General features: G+C 35.4%; 1 protein-coding gene across 1 annotated transcript in view; it reads right to left on the bottom strand.

Moving 5' to 3' along the window:
* EFCAB5 (EF-hand calcium binding domain 5) overlaps positions 1 to 14,620 on the bottom strand; it is a 104,672-nt gene that overhangs the window by 38,886 nt on the left and 51,166 nt on the right. Inside the window, exons 9-13 of the mRNA XM_025041615.1 lie at positions 6,006 to 6,105; positions 4,187 to 4,685; positions 2,577 to 2,965; positions 1,044 to 1,121; positions 855 to 947 (exon numbers count right to left, since the gene is read on the bottom strand). Coding sequence (XP_024897383.1) covers positions 855 to 947; positions 1,044 to 1,121; positions 2,577 to 2,965; positions 4,187 to 4,685; positions 6,006 to 6,105 — 1,159 coding nt within the window. The remainder of the gene's footprint in view (positions 1 to 854; positions 948 to 1,043; positions 1,122 to 2,576; positions 2,966 to 4,186; positions 4,686 to 6,005; positions 6,106 to 14,620) is intronic.

The following is a 14,620-nucleotide window of genomic DNA, read 5'->3' as shown; positions in this document are numbered from 1 at the left end:
ATGTGAAATTTGATGTCACTTAAAAATGATCAAACATGAAGTGGATGTTTTGATTGTTTACATTTTTAAAAAACATGGAAAAAAAAGATCATCCATGCAGTTTTTACAAATAGTAAAGCAAAATTGAAAGAAAGAAGTAAGACCAGAAGAACATAAACTAGTAGGCTGCAAGAGCTTGACCAATGCCATGCATTTTCACCAAAATATTTTGAGGATAAAAGTTCGTTATTTAACCCAGACTTAAATGAGAAAAAATTTGCCTAGGAAGAAAATAATCTTGATCTAATTAGTTCTACTACTTGTCGCTGAAAGGTAAAATGATAAAATAGTATTGTAGTAAAATATGACTACTTGTTGGAAATATCACTGTTAAATACATGATCTATCTCAGAGCTAAAAGCTACTCTTTGCTCTCTCTGTTGAGATCCTTTTTTATAAGTCTTCAAAAACAAGCTAGATTCTCACCTGTATCACATGTTTGGATATTGAACTACTAAGGAGAGGAACTGCTAGAGTGATTTCTAATGAGTTCTAATATCTAATATCTGATTCCCTTTGTATACCTGGATCATAGCTTCAAAGCAATTGTAGGACCATGTAATGGAGGAAAAAACCCAACCATATACTAATGCACGTATTTTAAAGCAGAACATTCATCAATAGGTCATGCCTACCACCACCCAAAATATTCATCTTGTATGTTTAGATCCATCAACTCAGGGACAAAATAATGCAAGGATCACCCCGCTATTGTATCGTGGGTAAATCCAGTCTTTATCATGGGGTACCATAGTAAATTAAATTCATCAATTGGACTGCCATATATCCTTCCTAGTTTTGTTGTTAACATGTACCTGTGAACCTGGAGTTACCATAGATTAAGTTTGCCTGTTCCTCATCTTCACATTTGGCATACTTCTTCTCCAAGTTACAAGTCAAAAGTTCACCTATAAAATACACATTCTATAACATAGCCAATTTAACTTCACTTTCACAATATTTTTGTTCTAGAGTATGAATGAAAGGAGGATTAAATGAGTCACCTGACCATGATTTTCCTTCTATTTTGGGAGACTTGGGTTCACAGGATTTATCTTTCTGAAGTTCCTTCTTTGCAGTTTCTAAATGGTACAAAAGAAAGTGCCTATGAGTTGGACATTATATATTCTATTAAATATTCTTAAGTTAATGAGTGAGAGAGATGCCTTGCATATAGAATACCAAAAACTTTATTTCACGTGCTCTCCAATAGATTTTGTATCATAATCAACAACAATGATATCAGTTAACAACTCTAGTTGTTAAGAGCAGCTCTGTGACAAAAGCTATTTGTTTCTATACCCCCAACTCGGCCATGCAAAATGAGGGCTACATTTCCTAGCCTCTGACATAGCCAGGTGCTCCTACATGCCTAAATACTGAACAATGACATGTGAAGGGAAGTGATGTGATATCTATCCTTTCTCCTTTCTCCTTACCTGCTGGTCAGAAAGAGGACATGGTAGTGAGCCATCTTGGACCATGTGGTTGGAGGAGACACAAAATAAAAGGAGCTTGAGTCACTGCTGATTTCATGGGGCTGAGCTGTCATATAACTTTTGACTTTTGTCATATAACTTTTGGGGAAAAAAACTCCTATCTTGTTTAGACATTGTTATTTTATTTTGTTTTTGTTTATGTTTTTTTAGACACTGTCATTTTGGATCACTGTTACATATAGCCAAAATTACGTCCTCACTAGCATAACATCAGATTAAATAGTAACTTTGCTAATTTTTAAGCTGCATTCCTACTATGTAAGAAGAGCCAGAAATTAGTAGCTCTGTTTTGTGGAGAAATAAACACAATACTGAAAAAAATGAAAGAAATTAAATTAGTTGATGATAGTGTAGAATCTAGAACACAGGTTATCTATCTCTTAGGATTTTTAAATAAGAATTTTCTTTGGGACTATAAACTTTAGAATTAAAAAGCAGAACTTTAAAAAATTATGCCTAACTGAAGTCTTAAGTGGCATTGAGATTGGACCTCTAAAAGATTAGAATTTTTCAAAAAAGGGTATAAATTGGCATAGATGATTCAGAATAAATAAATAAAATGTCTTCTGCAGATAAATATTTGAAATGCAGAGTGCTTTCTGTCTTAAACAACTTTCAGAAACTCTTCTAGAACATGTCTTAGTTGTAACTGAAAAAAGCAACATCTATTTTATAGTTGAAATAGAAGAAATTTTTAAAAGTGGCTTCTAATACCAGATACCACATTTAAAACAAAAGGGCTTCTACTGCCTTTTCCGAGTTCCAATGTAAATTTCTGTATGTAACATTACCAGATTTCTTCCTTACAAATGGGCTCCTAGGTCCAAAGGAATTCTAGATAAGTTGACAATGGAGGCTTTCTGGTTTGCATTTAATTGATAGTTCAAGGTCTAGATTCATACTGAGTAGCAAAATATGTCTGAGGTTTGCATGACCTGATATGCCAAAAAATGCTAATTGAAACATATTTTCTGAAAAGACTTTAAAAACCATTCCACAAAACAGGGAGCTAATGTTATAGGAGAACTGCCTTACTACCTGAAAGATGATCTTTTTTACTTAATATTCTATCTTCCTCTTGCAGGTCAGAAATCATGAATAGTTCCTCCGCATATACTTGCTCCTGAGGCCTCTCTTCCTGTGGAGGGATTTCAGTGTGCTCAAAGTGAGTAGCCTCCCTAAACTTTTCACTTGATTGTGAAATTGAGTCTATGTCCTGTTGTTCTGGAATTGTCCCTCTGGGTGGTTCTTGTTCTTCAGCTGACTCTTTCTGTGGTTCTTCTAATACTGACTCTCTGTGTAATCTTTTGTGTGATCCTTTTCGTGTTACTGACTCTCTGTGTGAGCCTTCTTCTGTAACTGACCCTTTGTGTGGTCCTTGTTCTGCAGTTGACTCTTTGTGTGATCCTTTTCGCTTTATTGACTCTCTGCGTGACTCTTCTGTGATTGACCCTCTTTGTGGTCCTTGTTCTACTACTGACTCTCTGCGTGACTCTTCTGCGATTGACCCTCTTTGTGGTCCTTGTTCTACTAATGACCCTCTATGTGACTCTTCTGCGATTGACCCTCTTTGTGGTCCTCGTTCTGGTACTGACCCTCTACGTGACTCTTCTGCGATTGACCCTATTTGTGGTCCTTGTTCTACTACTGACCCTCTATGTGACTCTTCTGCGATTGACCCTCTTTGTGGTCCTCGTTCTGGTACTGACCCTCTTCGTGACTCTTCTGAGATTGACCCTCTTTGTGGTCCTCGTTCTGGTACTGACCCTCTTCGTGACTCTTCTGAGATTGACCCTCTTTGTGGTCCTCGTTCTGGTACTGACCCTCTTCGTGACTCTTCTGAGATTGACCCTCTTTGTGGTCCTCGTTCTGGTACTGACCCTCTTCGTGACTCTTCTGAGATTGACCCTCTTTGTGGTCCTCGTTCTGGTACTGACCCTCTTCGTGACTCTTCTGAGATTGACCCTCTTTGTGGTCCTCGTTCTGGTACTGACCCTCTTCGTGACTCTTCTGAGATTGACCCTCTTTGTGGTCCTCGTTCTGGTACTGACCCTCTTCGTGACTCTTCTGAGATTGACCCTCTTTGTGGTCCTCGTTCTGGTACTGACCCTCTTCGTGACTCTTCTGAGATTGACCCTCTTTGTGGTCCTCGTTCTGGTACTGACCCTCTTCGTGACTCTTCTGAGATTGACCCTCTTTGTGGTCCTCGTTCTGGTACTGACCCTCTTCGTGACTCTTCTGAGATTGACCCTCTTTGTGGTCCTCGTTCTGGTACTGACCCTCTTCGTGACTCTTCTGAGATTGACCCTCTTTGTGGTCCTCGTTCTGGTACTGACCCTCTTCGTGACTCTTCTGAGATTGACCCTCTTTGTGGTCCTCGTTCTGGTACTGACCCTCTTCGTGACTCTTCTGAGATTGACCCTCTTTGTGGTCCTCGTTCTGGTACTGACCCTCTTCGTGACTCTTCTGCGATTGACCCTCTTTGTGGTCCTCGTTCTGGTACTGACCCTCTTCGTGACTCTTCTGAGATTGACCCTCTTTGTGGTCCTTGTTCTACTACTGACCCTCTACGTGACTCTTCTGCGATTGACTCTATTTGTGGTCCTTGTTCTACTAATGACCCTCTATGTAACTCTTCTGCGATTGACCCTCTTTGTGATCCTTGTTCTACTACTGACTCTCTGTGTGATCCTTGTTCTACAATTGACTGTTGTTGTGATCTTTGTTCTATTACTGACTCTCTGCGTGATCTTTGTTCTGAAGTTGATCCTCTGTGTGTTCCTTGTCCCACTGTTGACCCTTTGCGTTGTCCTTGTTCTGTTACTGATTTTCTGTATAGTTCTTGTTCTCCTGCTGACTCTATATCTTGCCCTTTAGTTGAAATTTTGTTTGGTTCTTGTCTTGCAGTTGTCTCTTTCTGCCATTCTGGTAGGCTTGGTGGTAGTGTTGATTTTCTATGTGTATCATGTTCATATTGATCTTCCGAATTTTCTAACAATTTATTTTGAGTTTTGCTAGCACGTTTTTCAGAAAGCAATGTATCCATCTCTAAGAGCACGTTGTCAAAGTCTTCATAAATGTGTTTTTGATTATCCATGTCTCCCCAAAACTCTGGCAAATCTATCTCTTCAAATTCAACGAATGGCCCTAATGCAGAAAACAAAACATTTACCTAAAAAATTGATCTTATAATTCAGAATCAGAGCTAGTAAATTAATGCAAAAAAAATTGAGCACAGTGATTATAATATAAGCCTATTGCTTCAAGTAAATATTAATTACCTTTTCCTGCAATGTAATAAAAAGCAAAAAGGTATCCAAAAGAACATAAAATATGCTCACTATTGTAAGTTAGAAATCATCCCTTCCTAAAAGGCATGGTTTTAAAAACAACCATGATTCCTCTTTTGCTAGTAGGAGAGTTGCCTAAACTTCTAAAGCAAATAGAATTTATTCTTTACTCTTGGTCCACCCATAACAAAGCTAGCAGAGGGATGAGGAAGCTTACACATGTCTTCCACCTTAAATACCTTTTCAATATCTACAATATCAAAATAAAAGCAAGTCTCTATCCATGACAATCTTTCAGTGGTCTATTTTTTCCCAATGTTTATTTAATCTCCCTTCCTCCTTCCCTACCTTTCTATCTTCTTCATTCCTCAATTCTTTTCCTCCACAACTTATGTGGACACCTAGTTCAGAATTCTCAGACTGGATTTTTTTTTGCCAGAATCCCAGTGTTAAAAAACAACAACAGCAATAAGAACAAAATAACCCTTATGTAAAGGACTATAGAGAGTGGGACTATGCCATAAAACTGTCCCTCTCTCTCTTAAAACATTTAGTATTTAAGCTATAAGATTGTGATTCACACAGTTTTCAGAATATTCTATGTATATCACTCACAGATTTTTGAGTATTCAAGTAATACATTTTCACACAGAAATAAAATATTGACATTCTTTGGAAAACCCATCCATTCAATGACTTTCTCTTTAAAAAAATAAAAATAAAATCCATAGTTTTATTTGTTTTGGTAGTGATATAAAAAAAGATATTTCACTGTATAAGTACAGTAAAGGTATATGAATAAAATGCTTTGGAGAAGGAAACATTTTTCTTAGAAATCTTAGAATTCTAAGTTAGACACTAAAACTGGAATTACCGTTACCAACTTAATTTCTAAAGCATTCAGATTATTACTAAAACACTTCTTCATTTGAATGAAACAAAAATTGAGTTTTACCTGAGTTCTAGCTTGACAACTTTTAGTTTTGCACTGTAGTGAAAAAATCATCTAGTTTGGTGAAGAGTGAGGAGAATTTTGTGGGGAATGAATGACAATATAGCTATCACGATCTCGGAAATGTAAGTGAAGAAATTCCACAGGGGTAGAATGACATTGTGTTATCATATTAGTGTACTGCATCATTCCAGCTTGAGCATATTCCCTCTGGGTGGCACTTACATTGTCTTGGGTTTCGAAGTAAACTTCTAAGCCTTTTTGAACTTTGGTCATAGAATGTTTCCAACAAGGCCAATGTCCTCTGCCGATTCAAAAACCCTACCTAAGCAGAAAGTTTGCAATTAGTTGTTACAGGAAATTTGAGATTTTTATGTAGAGGGAATATGGCTTATTGAAGCATTTATCATCACCACCACCACCATCATCATGTAAATAAAAGCTGAAGAGTCAAAATCAGGAAAGCTATAACTTGCCTCTTTAGGCTTATAATCTTCTTCTCCAATCTGTGACATTTCAAAATGCCTTACATTTAATAGAGGTTCAACATACATTTATTGTTAATGGCTTATTTGTTAAATCCAATGTACAATGTTCACTTCTTTGCTAATCTGACCTGAATATAACACTTGGAACAATTAACTACTCCCTGCTTGTTCTTATTTCGCATTGTTTTTATATTGGGAAAATTTTTAATTACCGAAAAATAAGAAAATGATAAAAGTAACATTTGTGTTCTCAACACCCAAAAGTGATGATTGTTAACATTTTCTGTACATACTTTAAAAATATATAACTGATATTATAGTACATGTGTCCATCTTAAAGTTGCTTTTATATATTAACATTGAGATCTGATTCATGTATGTAAAGAAATATATTTTATTCCTTTGACTGCTGTATGGTATTCTATAATATGAAAACATTATAATTTTAAAAACATTTCTCTTTGATGGCCATTTAGGTCATTTCGAGTATTTTGATACCAAAATAATGCTACAGTGAATATCCTTACACACATCTCCTGCATACATGTGTAAACATTTCCCTAGGGTAAATTACTAGAAGGATAGCTAATGGATTGTACACTATGTGCATTTTCAACTTTAGTAGTTCTTGCCAAATTGCTCCACAAAATACCTATATCAATATACATTCTCACCATTACTGAATGAGAATATTATTACTCCATATTCATCCAATATTTGATATTATTAAAATTCATAATTTTTCCCAATCTGATGGATAAAATGTGTTATCTATTTTAATTTGCATTTCCTTGATTATTAGTGATATTAAATATATTTTCATATGTTTATATTATATTGAGGTTTCTTCATCTATGAATGGCTTTTTCATATCCTTTTCCCTTTTTCATTTGGGAAGAGTTGTCTATTTCTTATTAATTTGTAAATTTTTAATAATGATCATTCTGTTATTTATATAGTAAATATACTTTCTAAGCTTATTTCTTAATTTTTAATTTTAATATTGGTGAGTTTAGCCATATCGATGTTTTTAATTTTGAGGTAGTCAAATGTATCAATTTGACCTCTATAGTTTGTGCTTATTAGGAGTATTCTTTAGGAAATATTACCTATACTGAGGTCAAAAGATATGCTCTATATTTGCTTCTAAAATTTTTAAAATTTGTTTTCCACATCTAGGTCACTGATCTTATGGGACTTACTCTTCCTTATTAATGATGTTGAAATATAATTTTATATTTTTTCTCATATGGAAAGCCAATGTCCCAATATCAATTATTGAGTATTCCTTGTCACTATTTTTATTGCACTCATGTTATATACTAAATTCCCACATTCTCATGGGTCTGATGCCAGGATCAATATTCTGTTAGTATAACTTTATTTTTAAAAATCAGGGAAATTCGCTCTTAGGGCTTCTAGTCATGATGGTGAAGTAGGTAAATGTTGTGCTTGCTGCCTCTCACAACCACAACAAAATTACAACTAAACTATAAAACAGCCATCATTAGGAGTCCCCTGAAGTCTACCTGAACAGAAACCCCACAACTGGGGACACACAGACGAGGCCACCTCGAGACTGGTAGAAGGAATGTAGACATAGAATGGGGTGATCCTACATCCATATGTGGCGGCTGAGAATCGGGAGGGATATCTCAGTTGTGGAGGTCCCCCCGGAGAAGCAAGCAGTCCCAGCCCCACACCAGGCTCCCCAGCCCAGAGTCCCAGTGCTGAGAAGAGAAGTCCCCACAACTTCTGGCTGAGATTGTGGCTGAGTAAGATGGAGGGAGGCTGGAGTTGCAGACATTTCTCTTGGCCATATGTGGATTGCATAGTGACACTTGCTAGGTGACCCCAGGCAGGGCGCAGACTGTGGTGGAACTTGGAGATCCTCATAGGAACCCCTCAGGGCTGGCATACCTTGTGGCTGGCTTCAGACAGAGCCGGAGCATCACCTGGGGCTATATCCAATAATGACACATCAAAAAAGCAGACTGGTAAGGCACCAGAGCTGCTCATGAGGTCAGCTCCTAACTGACTAGTCCTCACAACAAATCAGCTGAGGGTCAATTCCTCTCACTAACATGCAAAGATCAACCAGGGATCAATTACAACAGAAGGGCACATAAGTCCACACAAGGACACACTTGGAGCACCCAAATCAGGTGACCAGGGAAGACTGCGCCACTGGGCCCCAAAGGACATCTACTATATAAGGCCACTCCACTAAGATCAAGAGACATAAGAATCCTAATGAATACACAGAAACAAACATAGAGAGGTAGCTAACATGGAGAGACAAAGAAATATGTCCTAAATGAAACTACAGAACAAAACTCCAGAAAAAGAACTAAACAAAATGGAGACAAGCAATCCACTAGATGCAGATTTCAAAACACTGGTTATAAAAATGCTCAATGATCTCAGTGGGAATGTCAACAAAGAGTTAGGAATCATAAAAATAGAAACAGAAAACATTTAAAAAAGAGTCAGAAATGAAGAATGCAATACCGGAAATGAAGAATACATTAGAAAGAATCAATAGTAGCAGAGAATCAAATCAGTGATTTGAAAGATAAGGTAGCAGAAAACACCCAATCAGAACAGTAAAAAGAAAAATAATCTGAAAAGATGAGGATAGTTTAAGAGGCCTATGGGACAACAGCAAGTGTACCAACATTCACATCATAGGGGTACCAGAAGGAGAAGAGAGAATTGAAAATCTATTTGAAAAAATCATGATTGAAAACTTCTCTAACCTGGCAAAGGAAATTGACAATCGAGCCCAGGAAGCACGGAAAGTGCCAAACAAGATGAACCCAAAGAGGCCCACACCAAGATACAGCATAATTAAAATCCCAAAGATTAAAGACAAAGAGAATATTAAAAGCAAAGAGAGAGAAGCAGTTAGTTACCTACAAAGGAGCTCCCATAAAATGGTCAGCTGATTCCTCAATAGAAACTTTGCAGGTCAGAGGGATTGGCACGAAATAGTCAAAGTGATGAAAAGCAAGAACCTGCAACCAAGATTACTCTATCCAGTAAAGCTGTCATTTAGAATTGAAAGACAGATGAAGAGCTTCCCAGACAAGAAAAAGCTAAAGAAGTTCATCAACACCAAACCATTATTACAAGAAATGTTAGAGGAACTTCCTTAGGAAGAAAAGAAAAAAATTAAAAATATGAATAATAAATGGCAACAACTACACGTCTATCAACAATTAATTTAAATGTAAATAGATTAAGGCTCCAATCAACAAACATAGGTTAGCTGAATGGATAAGTTTTGTTTTAAATCCTTACATATGTTGCCTACAAGAGACTCACTTCAGATTGAAAAACAGACACAGACTACAAGTAAAGGACTGGAAAAAAATATTTTATGAAAATGGAAACAAACCAAAAAATCTAGGGTACTAATACTTATACCAGACAAAATAGACTTTAAAACAAAAGCTATAACAAGAGACTAAGAAGGACCCAGTAATCCCACCACTGGGTATTTACCCAAAAAAACCCAAAACACTAATTCTAAAAGACATGCATCCCTATGTTTATTGCAGCATCATTTACAATAGCCAAGATATGGAAGCAACCTAACTGTCCATCAATAGATGAATGGATAAAGAAGAAGTGGTTCATATATACAATGGAATATTACTCAACCATAATAAAAGAATAAAATTTTGCCATCTGCAACAACATGAATGGACCTAGAGGGTATTGTTCTGAGTGGAGTAAGCCAGACAGAGAAAGACAAATACCATATGATTTCACTTACAAGTGAAACCTAAAAAAACAATAAAAACAAACAAACAAAACAGAAACAATCTCAAAGATACAGAGAACATTTTGATAATTGCCAGATGGGAGGGGGTCGAGGAGTGAGTGGAAAGGGGGAAAGGATTAAGAAGTACAAACTGGTAGTTACAAAATAGTCATGGGGATGTAAAGTATAGCATTAGGGATTGGTCAATAATATTGTAACTATGTATGGTGTCAGATGGATACTAGATTTATCAGGGTGATCACTTTGTAAGTTATATAAATGTTAATCACCATATTGTACACCTGAAACTCATACAACATTGTACACGAACCATAATTTAAAAAAAAAATAAAATCATTTTCAAAAAATAAGGGAAATCCTCCCCATGTTTTCCTTTTTATAATTGTTTTAGCTTTATTTGGACTTTTATTTTTCCATATAATTTTAAAAAGCTAAACTTCTTTTTAAAAAAAATACAAAATACAAACACAATGACCCAAAATCTATGGGATACAGCAAAAGCAGTCCTAAGAAGGAAATTCATAACAATACAGGCCTATCTCAGAAATCAAGAAAAATCTCAAATAAACAATCTAAACTTACACCTAAAGAGACTAGAAAAAGAACAGCAAACAAACACTAAAGTAAGTAGAAGAAAGGAAATAATAAAGATCAGAGTGGAAATAAATGAAATAGAGTCTATAAAACTAATACAAAGGATCAATGAAACCAAGAGCTGGCTTTTTGAAAAAGACAAACAAAATTGATAAACCTTTAACTATACTCATCGAGAAAAAAAGAGAGAGGACCCAAATAAACAAAATCAGAAATTAAAGAGAAGTAACAACTGACTCCACAGAAATACAAAGGATTTTAAGAAAATACCGCGAACACTTATGTGCCAACAAATTGGACAATCTGGAAGAAATGGGTACATTCCAAGTAACATACTGAGTCAAGAGAAACAAAATCTGAACAGACTGATTACTACTAATGAAATCCAATCAGTAATCAAAAAACTTCCAGAAAACAAAAGTCCTGGACCAGATAGCTTCACAGGTGAATTTTACAAAACATTCAAAGAATTAATACCTATTCTTCTCAAACTATTCCAAAAAATTTCAAGAGAAGGGAAAACTCTCAAGATCATTTGACGAGGCAATGATTACTCTGATTCCAAAACCAGACAAACACATTACCAAAAAAAAAAAAATTATAGGCCAATATCCCTAATGAACATAGATGGGAAAACCTCAATAAAATATTGGCAAACCAAATTCAGTAATACATTAAAAAGATCATACATCACGATCAAGTGGGATTTATTCCTGGGATGCAAAGTTGGTTCAATATCAGCATGATACACCACATAAACAAAATAAAGGATAAAAATCATATGATCATATCAATAGATGCAGATAAAGCATTTAACAAAATCCAGCATCCATTTATGACAAAAACTCTCAGCAAAAGTGGGAATAAAGGAAATAGTCAAAGTGATGAAAAGCATGGTACTGGCATAAAAATAAATATATAGTTCAAGGGAACAGAAGAGAGAGCCTAGAAATAAACTCACACCTATATGGTCATTTAATCTTTAACAAAAGAAGGAAGAATATCCAATGGGGTAAGTACAGTCTATGCAATAAGTGAGGCTAGGAAAACTAAATGGATATGTACAAAATAATGAAACTTGACCACCCTTTTACATCATATACAAGAATAAACTCAAATGGATTATGCTAAAACAAAAGACCTGAAACCATTAAACTCCTAGAACAAAATATAGGCAGAAAAATCTTTGGCATTGTTCTTAGTAATATTTTTTCTGACATATCTCCTTGGACAAGGGAAACATAAGAAAAAATACATAAATAAATAAATGGGACTACTTTACCCTAAAAGATTCATGCACAGCAAAGGAAACCATGAACAAAATGGAAATACAGCCTACTGAATAAGAGAAGATATTTGCCAATGATATATCTGATAAGGGGTTAATATCCACAATTTATAAAGAATGCATAAAACTCAACACACACATACACAAAAATCCTATTAAAAAATGGGCAAAGGCCCTGAATCAGCATTTCTCCATAGAAGACATATAGATGACCAAGAGACATATGAAAAGATGCTCAACATCACTAATCATCAGAGAAATGCAAATTAAAACCACAATAAGATATCATATCACACCTATCAAAATGGCTGTCATCAATAAATCAGATAACAACAACCGTTGGTGAAGATGTAAAGAAAAGAGAACTCTCATGCACTGTTGGTGGGATTGTAAATTGGTACAGCCACTATGGAAAACAATATAAAGTTTCCTCAGAAAGTTAAAAGTACAACTATATGACCCAGTAATTCTACTTCTGGGTATTTATCCAAAGAAAACCAAAAACTAATTTGAAAAGATATATGTACCAAAAATTAATTTGAAAAAACATATGCACCCCTATGTTCACTGCAGCACTATTTACAATAACCAAGATCTGGAAGCAACCTAAGTGCCCATCAAAAGGTGATCACATAAAGAAAAAGTGGTACATATATACAATGGAATATTACTCAGCCATAAATAAAATGAAATTTTACCATTTGCAAAAACATGGATGGACCTAGAAGGTATTATGCTAAGTGAAATAAATCAGACAGAGAAAGACAAATACTGTATGATTTCACTTATACGTGGAATCTAGGGAGCAAATTAAATCAATAAACAAAATGAAAACAGACTCATAGATACAGAGAACAAATTGGTGATTGCCAGATGGGAGGGTAGTTGGGGACCGGGGCTTCTTCCCTATTAAGAAGTACAACTTGATAGTTACAGAATGGTTACAGGGATATAAAGTACAGCATAGGGAATATAATCAATAATATTACAATAATTATGTATAGTGCCAGGTGGGTGGGTACCAGACTAATTAGGGGAATCACTTCATAAATTATATAATTGTCTAACCACTATTCTGTACACTTGAAACTAATATAAAGTAATATTGAATGTCAACTCTAATTGAAAATTAAAATTAAAATTAAAAATTAAAAAATACAACACACTTAAGTAAAGTACACAAATAATAAGGTTATGGTTTTATGAATTACCATAGTATAAACACTCAGGAGCTGTTTCTTAACAGACAATAGTTAACTTTAGTGAGGAGCAAGATTTTGTTCCAAAACTTGATGGATCCACACTGTGATTCTACTATTGCCATAGTATTTCAATTTTCCTCATACACTCCACATATTGTAGGATCTTCTAAGCGATAAGACATAAGGAAAAGAAGAGTTTTTGTACTGCAGCTTATAGTCTACAAAGTCTTTTTTTACGCTGGAACCCATTCTGGCTGCTAATGGCTCAGTTAATGCATAAAAGCAGCACATGCAAGTAAAGCTTGTTCTTAAAATGAAAAAAGGTCCAATAAGCATTGTGCCTCTTTCTTAATAGTAGGTGGTACAAGGTACAGCAATTTGCCTCAACTTGAGATACCTTGTCAGCTCAGACTACTTGACTGCTAAAAATTTACCAAGGTAGTAAACCCTGAATTTTTATGATTTTTATCATCTACCTTCTAAGACATATGAGTCTTACCAAGGCATCTAATGCTTCTTCCAGCTCATCAAGTCCAATCGCCATGATGAAAATCATCAAGGTATTGAACTGGTATGATGTTCTGTGATACGTGAATATAATCAAGGTCTCTGCATACCAGATTATGGTAGAAAGAAAGAGAGCTACCTTGGCTCTATGGCAAGGCTGTGAAAGTATACTGCTGTTCCTGACAGGTGAAATCAAACTTCTTCTGTTGGTTCTTATAAACTGCTCTATAGAAAATAGTATTTGACAGACCAATAGTGGTGAATGAGAGGGCTGTATCAGTTTGGTACAACAAAGATTCCATATCTTGAATAGCAAGTGCAAATGAAGTCATAGTAATCTACAAAAAAAAAATCTGTTCTTTGGAAGACACTTAAAAAAAATTTCAGTTGAATATGTTTTGCTTTGAACATTTTTCTAGGCTCATAAAAATATATATATATTTGTATACCAATATATATATATATACTTATATGGCTTTTATCACTGTTTGCTTTATAGAAATGGGAATACATTATACACATTTCTCTATATTTTACTTTTTTTCACTCAATAGTAATAATGTGTAAAATTTCCTCCAAATCAACTGGTATTGATCTATTCAATTTTTTAAAATTTATTTATTTAAATTAGTTTCAAGTATACAGTACATTAGTTAGATGTCTATATAGTTCATAAAATGATCCCCCCAATTGCTCCCTCTCTCCCCTGGCCCTCCACCTAGCCATCATATTAATGCTAACTGCGTTCCCTGTACTGTGCTCCCCATCCTCATGCCCAACTATTAACTAACTTGTACTTCTTTAATTCTTCACCCCATTCTCCCAAACCCTGAACAAGAAAGTGATATTAATGCCTGAGAGAGGAAGGGTTAACAAGGCTTTTCACTGAGTCACTTTTGAGCTAGACTTTGGAGGATGAAGGAGGCATTGCCATGGGAGAAGGTGGCAGAAGGCAGTGTGAAAGGAAAAGT

Source organism: Pteropus alecto, unplaced genomic scaffold (genome assembly GCF_000325575.1).
Source record: "Pteropus alecto unplaced genomic scaffold, ASM32557v1 scaffold98, whole genome shotgun sequence".
NCBI lineage: Eukaryota > Metazoa > Chordata > Mammalia > Chiroptera > Pteropodidae > Pteropus > Pteropus alecto.
The sequence above is the reverse complement of the archived record's forward strand: the minus strand, read 5'-3'. Positions and strand labels throughout refer to the sequence as shown.